Source organism: Solea senegalensis, linkage group LG10 (assembly GCF_019176455.1).
Source record: "Solea senegalensis isolate Sse05_10M linkage group LG10, IFAPA_SoseM_1, whole genome shotgun sequence".
In the NCBI taxonomy this organism is placed as follows: Eukaryota; Metazoa; Chordata; class Actinopteri; order Pleuronectiformes; family Soleidae; genus Solea; species Solea senegalensis.
In genome coordinates this window covers 7567271-7580454 of record NC_058030.1, presented here as the reverse complement: position 1 = coordinate 7580454, position 13184 = coordinate 7567271, and the positions used below count along the sequence as shown (strand labels likewise).

Sequence of the window (13184 nt, the reverse complement as noted above, 5' to 3'; positions counted from 1 at the left end):
ACTACACCGCTGATCTTCCGTCTCCTCCCACAGTAACAGTACCCTGTTTGGACACAAGAAGGCACCATCGAGCCAATAAAACTCTACATTCAGAGAGGTACAGAGATCAGAGTCGAGGAGGGGTGGGTTTAGTGGACGGAGAATATAAAACAATATAAAACTCAATGTTAAACAATGAATAACAGTGTGTCTACATTAAATATATAACTATTTTGCATACTTGAGTAGCAGCAGATGTATATATATATTCATAATTTAATTGTGTAAAGATACATAAATAGAAAAAACCCAATGCACCAAGAATACAATACAACTGAACAGTAAAACTCCTAAACAACATGGGCTTTCCAACACCAATAATATATATGGAGAAGGTGCACGGAGGTAGCAGCTTATACAGTGTACTGTTTTAGTCATTCGTCATATGGGGGAGTCTTGGCATGTTTGCCAATATCAGATGATACATCTTAATCCCCAAGTATAAATACACATGGGTGCATATTCACATACAGAGTGACTATTGTGACATACATAAGTATTGCACGTTAAATGATCATAGAAAAGAGCCTGTATGAATTTAAAAAGTCACTTTTATTCTCACCATTACAAACATACATTTGACATTTCATCCTCTTCCTTTTCTTTAAAATTTACAAAATAATCAACGTCTTGTATTTCAGAGGATCTCCTTTGTGCAGTTTCTGAACATTTCATAGGAACAGTAAAAACTTTACAGAACAATTTGCAAAGGACGCCAACAAATATCGTGCATGATCACATCAATCTACCACTACTAATCCACCCGTCTTTGTGCTACTTTGTTATATTGTGGCAGTGTACAGTATTCATACTGTATTGGTTCATTAAAAAGTTAGTGGCACAACTGTTACGACTCTCTGATACAAACCATGAAACCCTGTTACACGTGTGTCCTCATTAAATGCTCAGATAACGCTTAATGTGGGAGAATGCATCATGAATAGGGGGGTGTACCATGCTGTGTTCTTGCATATGTTTTCAGATTAATGCATGTTTTCTGTGCTGGTCAGAGTTTTACTGAGGTGGTTTCAAGGCAGACATCAAGAGTGCCGACACCTTCTTATCTCATAACTGAAGTAGCTTTACACAGCCACACCCACCCTACCATGTTAATGTATTTGAGTGACTGTGTTTTTGTCGTGGGGAACATCGAATCACAGCGTTAAGCCCATGTTCCTCCTCCGGAGTAATTATTTGTAAACAAGCTTCTCTGCTTATTAAAAGAAGAAAGCCTACTTCTGACTAAAAGACTCTTTATTCCTTTTCTCATCAATATTTCCCACAACAATGCTTCCAAAAGCATTTAAGACTTTGTGCAAGTTACTGGAAAAAGTCTGTATAAATTGCTGTGGCAGCCTGGTTACTTTTCTGCAAAACTATGAGAAATGTTACAGTGTCGCGGTGGTCAATCGAGATGAATTGCATATTTTCATCTTAATTATGAAAATGCTTGTATTAACTGATGCTTGAAGTAGCAGTGATAAGTTACAGCAGGCTGTCCTGTAAACAACAGATGGAACATGTATGCACTCACACACCATTTTGCACTTAAATGCATTAACGGAAACACAAAGCCCAGGCCAAACTAAAGAGCCACTTTACTCATTGTGATGATGCTGCGTTTCTGCTTTACTCAGTTAGTGGAAACAACTGTGATAGTGGTAGTGCTGGACAGTTTCCATTGTTTATATAAACAGTTTTTCCCCCCTCAGCTGTTTGTTTAGTGGACGGGTTGGTTCGCTGATAGCACATGACAGCAACACAAACAGTCAGATCAGCTGAGGTGTCAGACGCTTCTCTGCACTGATCGCAGTCTGCATGGTTCTTATTTTGGGATTTAATTGTGCTCAACTTTGAAAGTTCGAGGACCAGGGTGCTTTTTTTTTTTTTACACTTTTTGTGACAAACAAAACCACATTGATATGCACATAATTATGTGGACAAGTAAAATAACCTCATTTTGGATAAGTGTGCTCACACACCGATCTGTGGTTTTCAGGAAACAACAACAATGTACAAATGTGCATCACAGGATTGGGTTATGTTTTAGCGCTTTGGCACTTTGAAAGAGCTACTGTAAGATTGAAATACTCCAGTTTCATGTCACCGTGTTTACCATTTGGCCCAGAAAAAAAGCTATTGCAAATACAATTGGTGTGTGAAATGTTTTGAACGTCAGTACTCTGGATAACTCTGGATCAGATCATAGATAATATCGTTGTGTCGTCTAATGTACACTTTGTTGTCTGATGTTGCCTGATTATTAAATCAGAGCGAAACACTAACCAACACATAGGCTACATTTAAGGACTGCTGTGTTATGACTATTTAGCAGACGTGTGACCAAGTCACAAGGAAGACTCCAGTCTCTGCTAAGACCTGAATATCAAGTTCCATGTCCTTTACAAGTCATACTGTGGTCAATTTTAACAACAAAGTAATGTATTAAATGTACGTAAATCAATATTTTCAGGCCACCCCAGTGCCTAATTTCTTTTCTTTCTTCTTCTTTTTTTTAGATTTCTTTAATAAGTTTAAAAACTTTACATCAAATCCAAAATGTACCTGCACTTGGCAGCAAATATTTTAGTTCAACACCTCATATTTTCTGAAGCCACATTAAATTATCCTTTGGTATTCAGTCCAGTGCTAATGGTGATGCTGATTCAGGAAATGAGGGGGAAAAGTCACAGGTCATTGCTGCTAAATCGAGTTGCACGTCTTGACTAATTTAGTTCGCCATTAATTCAATCAAATTTCTCGAGTCGAGTCTGTAACATTTTTGCAACGCGTAAGATCAAACCACTTTCATCAGTTGGTTTATGAAGCTCTATGTGGAGCTTTTCAGTATTACAACTCTCTTCTTAATTGGCCTCAAAAGGAGTCTGTTATCATTTAAATGTGTATGAAACAAGCGCAGGCTCAATGATACAAGAGCCGGAGAGATTTTTTTTTAAAAAAACCAAACAATTAATACGACAGAAAATGTCATGCAACTCTGAGAGCAGAGCAAGCACTACATTAAAAAACGTTCTAAAAAGGTTTGATATAAAATGCTTATGAGCCAATTGTAATCTCAGTGTAAACTAACTTACTTGAAAATGCTCCACTTCTTAACACTACAGATAAAGTTTCTGTTTCACTCTCATTAGACATTATGTCAACAGCAGTGAGTGTGCACCCAAGATATAGGGTCAGTGTAACTGTGGTCCTGCTTGTGAGGACAGCTTCTGTCTTTACACTGGAATGGTTAAGTGGAGGACAAATAAGACATGTCAGTGTCAGTTTGAATACTACCTCCAAGCTCAACAAGCATGATATCCAGAGAAATTAGTTCTTTGTGTTAACACTTGGGCAGTGTGCTGTTGGCTCCAGCGATCAGGACTGATTTACAATTCATGAGGTGCAGCTAATTCTTGCAGAGATTGGTCCTGTGTGCAGCTCCAGCTGGGTGGAGTCTCAAGAGACTCTCCACCTCTTTCTGGGGACATCCCTGCCTGAAAATGACAGTAAGAAACATGGGAGATGAGAGACAAAAGACAACAGCTGTTCAGTTCCATCTGCCGCCACGTATTTGGTCATTTTATGCCTTTGATGCACAGGCAAGAATTGAGCTTTGCAATACAAACCAAGGTTCAGAGCACAACGCAAAAAGAAAACTCCTCATGCACAGCTGGCAAAAACGACCAGGTGTTAATCGATCACAGGAACAAAAGGGTGGTTATCAAAAATCTACACACTGGATTTAGTAGTGCCCAAATGGCCATGAGATAAATTAATATAAATGAATATGCTTAGGGCTGAATAATTCATTGTTTTCACATTGAAATTGCAAATTAAAAACAATTAGCATATGGCAAACTAAAGGCAGAACATTTCTTTATCATATTTTCAAACAAATATCCTTTGTCCTCCACATGAGGGTCATGGGGGGTGCTGTGCCAATCTCAGCTGACAGCAGCCACACAGAGACAAATAACCATTCACTCTTACACCAATGGTCAATTTAGAGTGTCCAATTTACCCAATTCCCATATTGCAGGACTGTGTGAGGAAACCAGAGAAAACCCATGCACACACAAGAAGAACATGCAAACTCCATGCAGAAAGGGGCCTTGTTCTGACCGGGTCACAAACCCCAGTCTTGTTGTTGTAAAGGCAAGAGTGCTGACCGCTACACCAACCGTGTGGCCCTTAAAACAAACATGTTAGACTCAATTCATATTAAGTTCTCCTCCCTGCATATGAAGCTCAACAGCTGTGAGGTCACCTTGGCAAACACCATGTAGACGTTATGACTCATTTTCTCAGGGGAGCGGGCTGAAATGATGCGTTGTATCATATGCAAGCTGCCATTGCTGCAGTAGCATCTCCACGCAATGTGTGCAGGTTTGCATGCACGTTTTTTCGAATGTACCATTTTCTACTTTAATCTGTCTTGGCGTTGTAAAATGTTTATTTTTTTACCAAAATGTCTAGAAAGTTGGGAAGAAAATATGTCGTCAGTTAACCCAGCAGTAGTAAAAAAAAGAGGCTATTATTTAAAATGTAAACATCATGACCACATTATGATTGCTGTCACTTCGACTTCGATCATAAAACTCGATCAATTGATTTACCTGTACATTCAAATACTCATTATTTTGTTATTGTCAGTCACTCGCAACCTACCTGGGAGAGGGCGTCTGTTCAGTCCCCATTAGGCAGGTAGGTGTTTCCAGGTGCTGACAAAGGCAGTGGGGATCAGTGAATAAGGCACCGTGGTGATGGAGTTCCAACTGTCTGATGTGGGGTCATAACAGTCTAACGTTTTACAGCGCTGCGTTCCAAAATATCCTCCAACCACATACAGTTTATTTCCCGAGGCCACGGCGTGACAGCTCATCCGCTTGGATGTCATGTCACCAACGCGGGTCCACTGATTGTTTTCACAGTCAAAGCGATAAGCAGAGGCAGCGGTGAATTCTGTGTCGCCACCCATGATGAAGATCTGGCTCCCCACGACAGCAGCTGCCGTGTAGCGCCATGGCTGAGGGCATTCAGCTGCGATAGTCCAGCGGTTACCTACAGGGTCATAGCACTGGACCTAAATATAAGAAACATAGGAAGATAAGACAGATGTTCTGTATTATGTCTGACGTATGACGCATGTGTGGAGCACCCAGGTCAGCTCAAGTCTGGTCCATCTGATGTTAAATGTCATCGTAATTCCACTCTCCATCTAATTATCTCCACTTTGAATAATTTACTTTAGAAACTATTTCAGTTGAACTGACACATTTACATGCATTTTAAAAGTCCAGTTTTTGGCAGACGTTGAACAACATTTTTTTTTAAATAAGACAGACAGACACATGGATGGACAAATATCCACTAACCTTAGAGGCTTTGTCCCGGTGTATGGTGGACCCTCCAAAAACAAAGAGTTTGAGTTTGGCACTGACCACAGCTGCATTACTGACTCCATCTCTTAGAGGAGCCATCATGGTCCATTTATTAGTGAGAGGATCGTATCTCTCCACCTGGGAACATGTTGCACAGGAACATTTACAGTTTTTTGTTGTTGTTGTTTTTTAAACAGAGAATATGTCCAATTATTCTCATTAGAAGTGGATGTGTTTCTGACCTGTTTCAGGGAGACAGATGGAGAGGCTGGAAAAACTCCAGCTATGGCTGTATGACCACCAACAACATACAGACTGTTCTCCAACTCAGCTGAACCATGGCCAAACCTGAAGAAGAGCACAGTGAGTGAGCTTGTCACAAGATCAGAGCTAAGACATGGGTCAGCATTCAAGACATGCTTGCCACCTAGACAAGGGTTTTAGAATGATTAATCCACATTATGAGCCATTATTCATCTGCTTAACCCCACACATTCACAGTCCTTCTACATGGATATATACTTTTATACTGCACATGACTGTTTGTTCACCTTGCTATTAGCATAGGTGCTCCTTTAGACCATTCTTCATGGACAGTGTCATAGATCCAGACGTCTTTAGAAACTCCGTTCTCTGATCCTCTTCCTCCTGTCACATAGACCTTGCAGCCGATGGCACATGCACTGAACTCCTTCCTGGGGCTCGGAAGGTCTGCTTTAGGTATAATCTCCTTTGCTTTATGGTCAACCTACAGACAGATTGACCACAGAGATTATTAATTTTGTTTAGGGCATACACAGACCCACATAGTGACTGATAGACTGAGTGGGAGAAAGATATGTGGTAAAGGTGTAAACTGTGAAACACTGTTGTTGATGCCAGTGCTGTCACACACACAAACAACAGTTTCATCACACTGCACTTTGTGGAAACGTTTAAGGTAATTACATTAATTTGTGGTGTTACACTGCAGTGCTGCTATAATAGTAAAACACAGCTTGCAATGCCCATGATTTTGACTTGCAACATCTTGTCCGAATCACCCAAAACTCCCCTAACACTTTGATGCTTTCCCTCCTCCTCGGTCCCTTACTTGCTCGGTCTTGTTGCTGATTTTATGTGTCAGTGGTGAAGGAAGAAAGTGAAACATTTCTTTGATGCAGCTGATTAAAATCCAGCAACATTTTTGTCATTTAGAAATAAGATAACATTTAAGTGTGAATTAAGATCTTGATTTTTAATACCGTATACATTTCTTTGAAGATAAAACTGCAACTACTGGACAGAAATCTCCTGCCCTTATCTTCCAGCATGTGCATCTCAGAAACAGCTAAAAATCCAGTCATATGTAGACCACATCTCTCAGATCTCAGCATTGCCCCCGCTAACTTCACCACAAACTGAATTTGAGCAATGTCTCTCTTTTAGTACCATTAGTGTAAGCAGAGAGGATGCCTTATAACACAAAACTTTGGGGAACCTTGTCACATGTATGAATTATTTGTGGTTTACCTGGTATATCTTGTCACACATGAAAGTCTGGCCACCAAGAATAAGCAGGGTATGTCCTGCCTTACGAGGTCGAGCAAAGGGACTCGTCACTACTCCGTCGTTCTGAAGGATTTTTTTCTTACACAGCATTGCTTCTTCTACAATTGATCTGTGAAACAGAGAAGACTGTAACTAACTAATTTCACTGTTCTTACCAAAACCTTGACCTAATGTGTCCTTTACATCTTATTAAACTAAAAATAAAATAAATAAAAAGGATTCAGTAACATTCAGTTCCCATGGTTCACATCAGTTGTGATTTGAGCCTCACCTTGGACAGCTGAGATATCCTGCATTGTTTGACATGCAACCTTAAAAGCCATAGAACTGCCATAACTGTACAGAAAGGTTTCAACAGTACAAATACTTGTACGATCCAAGACAAGTTTGTGTTAGGATCCAAATGTACTTCCTGTACAAAACATTGTAATTATTCCTTGTGTTAGACCAATATTTTCCAATCCAATACTTTTAAGGCCACTTTTCCGCACTCTTCCTTTTAAATTTGCTGTATGGGTGATTTATTAATCGATTTTGTATATTTATGATAACATTTAATCATCATAACATCATAACAAACATCAAGAGTCAAGATTTATTTCTTATTCTTGGGGACAGATATCATGTTCACTGACAAATTCTGCAATGCAGGTTTCACAGTAGTGGCTGCTTATTCCCAACACCCAGCTATAGCACAGCTTTTATTTTTTATTAAGATTATTGAGACCCAGAGTCTCACTCACAAGAGAGAATAATCCTGATGTAGTTTACCTGCTCCTCTTGTCGGCCATAATCAACTCTTCACAGGCAACAGCCTCCAACAAACACTCTGACGGCAGCAGAGCCAGCCTGATGCCCCTCAGCAGCTCTGATAAATGATGACGCCGATCCTCCAAGTCATATTGAACCCACCGCAATACAGAGTTGAACACAATCTGACACAGGGTAAAGGAACAAACGACACATATTCAAAAAGAGGCAATGGCGGGTCTCATAATTTTGGAAAAATTAAAAAAGCACTTAAACTGACCTGTTCATCCTCTATCTCCAGCTCATCACTAAGAATCAACTCCAGCAATTTATCTTTAGACAGATTGTAGAAATCTTCAGATTCTCTTACCTTAAAGGGCAGAAACCAGAGTTAATTATCTTGCCACAAAATGTCATACTGTATATTTGCTCCACATGGATTGTATAGTGAAATGTCTACAGTATCTATGTTTTTCAACAAGTTACACATCAAATAATCTACATATCACAATAAGAGTTAAGGATTTGCAGCTTCTACATCCACCAAAACAAGAAACTTTATAAGTTGCATTTTGTTGCAGGTATTTTTCTTTTTCTATTTGACAAGGACAGCACATATCAACATAGATCAGTAGCAAGTGCAAAATGTAAACATGCTGGATTATACCAATGCCAATTCTCATCCAAAGTCCCTATGCAGGTAACAAAATATAACAGTACAAGTACACAAAAACTAGAGCTGAAGTATTTTGAATAAATATCTAACTGAGATTATTTTGTATTTCAATTAATTGTTCAGCCCTAACATAAACTGTGTAATGTACACTTAAAAATAGTGCACATTTGGTGTACTGTGTTGCCTTAAGCCATCATACTCAAAGAGTCTTAATAGTTTCACATGTTTAGCACTGGCTTATTGCAAATAATAAACTATTCCAGTATTTTTTACTTCCCTTGAAGTGACATCATAGGGGATCATCATCCAGTTAATTAAACACTACATTATTATTTAGTGACAGGAAAGGCTGTCAGCTACATCAGTTCAATTAGACGGCTCAAAATCGGTAACAACGTTATCACTCAAATGCTGTTAAAAAGTTTGTCATGGTGAAAATTCAATAATGTGTATGCAATATAATCCTCATGGTGGAGAGTGTAATTTAGTATGTATTACAGAAGCATTTAATATAGTTGTATAATATTTTTGTATGTGTTTAATAAAAAAAACGTACAGATTAACTTTATTACTGTGTTTCAGTTCACTGAACTACAGGATTCCTCTTTTTACTGATTTAAATTGATTTAAAATTTAGTTTCAACTTTGGATTTCATTCACTTGCTCAACACAAGTGGTGCGTGCAATCTTGGTTATGTCACAGGTCTGTACAAATTGTGTGAGAAAGTTAAGTGTCTGTGGTTTCTTCATTGAATTGTGATAACTGTGGGGAGTTTACTGGTCTGTTATAACAGTGGGGGAGAGGTGTCAATGGTTAGTTCAGGGGTCTGTTATAACAGTAGTTATTTATTACTCAACAGAGTTCAGTGTCTGTGGTTGGTTCATGGGTCTGAAATAACAGTGAGATACACAAAAATGGGGCAAATAAAAGAATCATCATTACCGTCTCATAGTGTAACAGACACATCCGCCATGACAGCTCGTATAGTCTTTTACACTGATGGGCATCTGACAGCAGCATCATCCCCAAGCAGTTGGATGAATGTAGATTTTTTTCTAAGAACTCTGCAGCTGCATCGCGGATGTCGTGAAACTGCAGCATGTCTGCTGCCTCCAACAACGACTCTGCGTTCTCCTCATTTATGATGACTCGAGAAGAGTAGGCAAAGTCCAACAGTAGCTCCAGAATCTGAAGTGTTAGAGAAAAGAGTTTTAACTACTGACATTTTGCATGAATACACCACCATGTGTGACACCACATGTAAATGTAGCTCACAGACTGAGAAAACTGCATGTCATTCGAGTTAAATAATTTATTCTTGTTTCATTTTGGATCTTGTCCAGAAATCCAGAAGAATACAGGTCATTTAAGATCCTCCGCTGCTTTTCAGCAATTTTCGTTCACATGCCCACACGCATTAAACTCGGGGGAAAAAATCCGAGCTTTGCTATTTAATTCAGGTGTAGAGAAAAAGAATAAAGAGTTTCCTCTGGATGGAGGAGGTTCAAAGTTCAAAGATAAACACCAGTTTCACCTACTTCTTTGGCCTGGGTGTCAAAAGTCAAATCATCATCTAAACAGCAGTACTTTCACTTTTTATTCCTGTAATCAGTTCTTGTAAGTTTGTTCATTTACTAGAAGTCAACTTCACAATGTTAACACTGATCCACATACAATTACATTTTTTCTCATGGTTCACAATTTTTCAGCTTGAAAAGAGCTTCGATTCACACATCGACATGCAAATAAACACACCAACAGCGAACCCATCTGTACGCTCATTAAAAACATAATTTTGTTCTTGGAAACAGTCATTACGTCAGTGTGTATTTGAATAAAGGGCAAGTTGCCAGATTTGATTGTAGGTGGTCACAGGAGACACATCCAGAATGCATTTTAATGCCAGGAGTGAACAGCCCTACTTAGCACTATCTGGTCATGCTCGGATTACCGAGGACGGCTGTTAATACCAGGTCTGAACTGGATTGTGCAGACATACATCGGCATTAACACATTGCCAATCACCAGTTGTTAGGCTGATGATACCCAAGTGGAACATTTTAGTGCACCACCCTGACCCTAGTGTATAACTATCTCCAGCAGTACCTCAGGGTGTATGCTGTCTCTGAAATTGACGTCACTGTCCAGACTTTCTCGAAGCCCCCCACTGAACATGGCCTCAAAATACCGGCTACACGCTGCCAAGACTGCCCTGCAAAACACAACCACAGCAAATTGGATTTTTTAATAACAAAAAAGGATGAATGTCCAAAATACAACAAAGAGTTAGAACGTAAAAATATTACCAGTAACATGCACAAATGTTGAAAGCATGATCACCTGTGGCATGGAAAAGAGCGATCCCCGGCCCACAGCGTGACATCAGTGAACACGCACTGTTTCCTCATGGTGTTGAGGTGAGTCAGGACACTGTCAGGATGCGAAGGCTTGTGGAACAGCGAGATGTTCATGGAGCCTGTGCTGGTGCGGGATTTACGATTCTCATGAACAGTCACCGACATGGCAGCTTCTTCTGGTACCACCACAGAGACACTTAGGGAATAATCTCTGCTACTGGGCAATGACAAGGACAGATCAAAAAACACAAGTGGCAGGGTTGATTACCTGTAACATAAAAGGACTGCAGGGGAAAGCAAAAGCAAAAGTTAGCTGCCAGGATATTCACTGAAGCTGCTTTTAAAACAGCAGTCTAGTGCGTGCGTGTCGATAATATCATGTGTATTCTGGCATGTGTGTCAGCATAAAAACTATAATAAACAGTTAAAAGAATGGTATGAGCTGTGGACCAACTTCACCACAGATAAAGAGCTCCTGAACCCTGTAAACCGTGACTATACTGTAGTTATACACCAACATTTACCAATGCAGAAACAGGCCAAATACAATATTCATACTCAGACATTAAAGAGGCAATTCAAGTTTTTTTATGTGGTTACAGGAGGTTTTGACATTGCGCATAAGCATCTTAAACTGGTATTTAAATGCAATTTATTGGCCGTTAGACATCATTTTCTGTCTGGAAAGTTAAGTTTGTAGACTGCTGACTCTCCCGCACCAAAGTCCACACAGAAAAATCAGCAATTTAACATCACGGCACACAGGATTTGTTAATCCACTGCTGCCTCCATCAGTGTGTCCAAGTATGTTATTTTGTGACTCAGATGTTTGAAATTCTTTGTTAGGAATTCCCTAAGTGGCATAAACTTACCAAACGAGGCAGCAACAGAGCAGCAGCTCCTGTGTATCCGCGACCTAAAAACGCGGATTTTCTCTATGGACTTTGGCACGGAGAGAGAGCGGTTTACAAACTCCAGTAACCAGACATTCGTATCAGTCTAACTGCGAGGAAAAAGCAGTGGACATACTCAAAAGAAATCGTAGTCTCCAACGAGGGTCTATTCTCTGAAGTGAGTCTTTTGTTAAACGGCTAAAAAATTGTTTTCCCTTCTGTCCCCAACGGCAGCCATGTTATCCATATGAGAGCGAGTACCCGGCGTCCAGGCTGGTCCACGGGAGACGGCGACGCGCGCGGCGAAGTCATTGTTGATAACAATAAAATGTCAACACCTCATACAAATAACCACACTTAAGACAAAAATCCCGAACTACCCCTTTAAGTCTTACTGTGAAAGCACGTATTTATTGTGTGCTGTGGCGCCACTGTCCGTTCTCGAGACAAATACAGAGGCAGAAAAACAAGGAAAAACAACTCACCCTGGAAAGCGCACGAGTGGGAAGGAGACAGCATAGAGTGCGAAGTCCCGCTTTTGTGAATAAAATAAACCATATTTTTCGTTAACAGAATCGCAGGGTCCACCTAGCAGTCCCACTGCTATGTGTAACTAATTCCTGCACACACAGCAACAGCCAAAGGCTGTTTGATTCCATCCTGAGTGACGTCCGTGCAACCAATCACGAGCAGACTCTCGAAGCGGGACGGCCTCTCAACTCAGAGAGCTGAGAGGAGGCGGGACCTGGACGCGTGAGTGACATCTTTTTAGGCCAATCATCTTCTTCCAATTCACGCCGACCAAATACAGGTCCAATAGAAACGTGTCAGCGTGAATTTGCCACTCGTGTCAGCCAATGAGCTACAGCAGGGAGTTGGCGTTAATGGCGGCAGCAAAACAATAGCACGTTGACGAGTAGAGGTTTCATTATCATACATCGGCATCCGCTCATTATCATTGTAAGAGAAGTCAAATGATTTTAACTGCTATGTTCTCAGGCGCAGGCTCAACGGTAAAAAAGAAACATATATGTACACTGGGGGTTTTATTTTCAATTAAGGTCATGCGTGGGACATTTGGGAGGGTTTATTGGCAGTCATGTGGTAGACACTACCTATTCGGTTGCGAATATAATCACTTTTAAATAAATAAATAAATAAATATATATATATATATGTATATACATATATATACATATATTAAAGTCTGGTTTTCAAAAGCATTCTACGGATTGTGGCCAAATTTGAAAATTGAAATACAAATTGGAAAGCAGTCTGATTTCTGAGATTAAATTTAGAATTCAGATTTTTCAATGCTGTAATTTAATTTATTAAAGCCAGAGTTGTCATTTTTTTAATCAGAATTCTTACTTCTTCCCAATTCTGTCTTTTTCTTAGAATTCTGACTTGAATCTCAGAATTTTGCTTCCAAATACATTTCACATGTGGACATAATCCTCTTCCGTAGAATTCAATATGTACAACACACGGAATTCTATACTTTCTGGTATGCAAAGACCACTGCAGTTCCCA

At 39.8% G+C, this 13184-nt stretch overlaps 2 protein-coding genes across 9 annotated transcripts in view; both read right to left on the bottom strand.

The window, feature by feature from the left end:
• Window positions 1-13184, bottom strand: part of LOC122776381 (receptor-type tyrosine-protein phosphatase zeta-like) — a 940026-nt gene that overhangs the window by 177476 nt on the left and 749366 nt on the right. The gene's annotated exons all lie outside the window — the stretch shown is intronic.
• LOC122776402 (kelch-like protein 25) lies at window positions 20-12297 on the bottom strand. Of its 5 annotated transcripts, none has more exons than XM_044036929.1 (12): window positions 12137-12297; window positions 10742-10975; window positions 10508-10613; window positions 9344-9589; window positions 8005-8094; window positions 7746-7909; window positions 6936-7083; window positions 5975-6171; window positions 5666-5771; window positions 5418-5561; window positions 4711-5125; window positions 20-43 (listed from the first exon to the last, which is right to left on the bottom strand). In XM_044036929.1, the coding sequence occupies exons 2-11, from the start codon at window positions 10921-10923 to the stop codon at window positions 4739-4741; spliced, it is 1770 nt and encodes a 589-aa protein (XP_043892864.1). In that variant the 5' UTR covers window positions 10924-10975; window positions 12137-12297; the 3' UTR covers window positions 20-43; window positions 4711-4738. The 5 variants fall into 5 exon arrangements, with proteins under 5 accessions (XP_043892864.1, XP_043892863.1, XP_043892860.1 ...); XM_044036928.1 differs by lacking the exon at window positions 20-43 and adding an exon at window positions 573-3518 and having other exon boundaries at window positions 4707-5125; XM_044036925.1 differs by lacking the exon at window positions 20-43 and adding an exon at window positions 573-3536.

Bases quoted from the DNA above. Each gene is read 5' to 3' on its own strand.
- LOC122776402 (XM_044036929.1), bottom strand. From the start codon at position 10,923: ATGTCGGTGACTGTTCATGAGAATCGTAAATCCCGCACCAGCACAGGC. The intron at 7,910-8,004 runs GTCAGTTTAAGT...ACCCTGTGTCAG, and splicing joins TGGAGATAGAGGATGAACAG to ATTGTGTTCAACTCTGTATT. The intron at 5,562-5,665 runs GTCAGAAACACA...ACATGTTCCCAG, and splicing joins CATCTGTCTCCCTGAAACAG to GTGGAGAGATACGATCCTCT.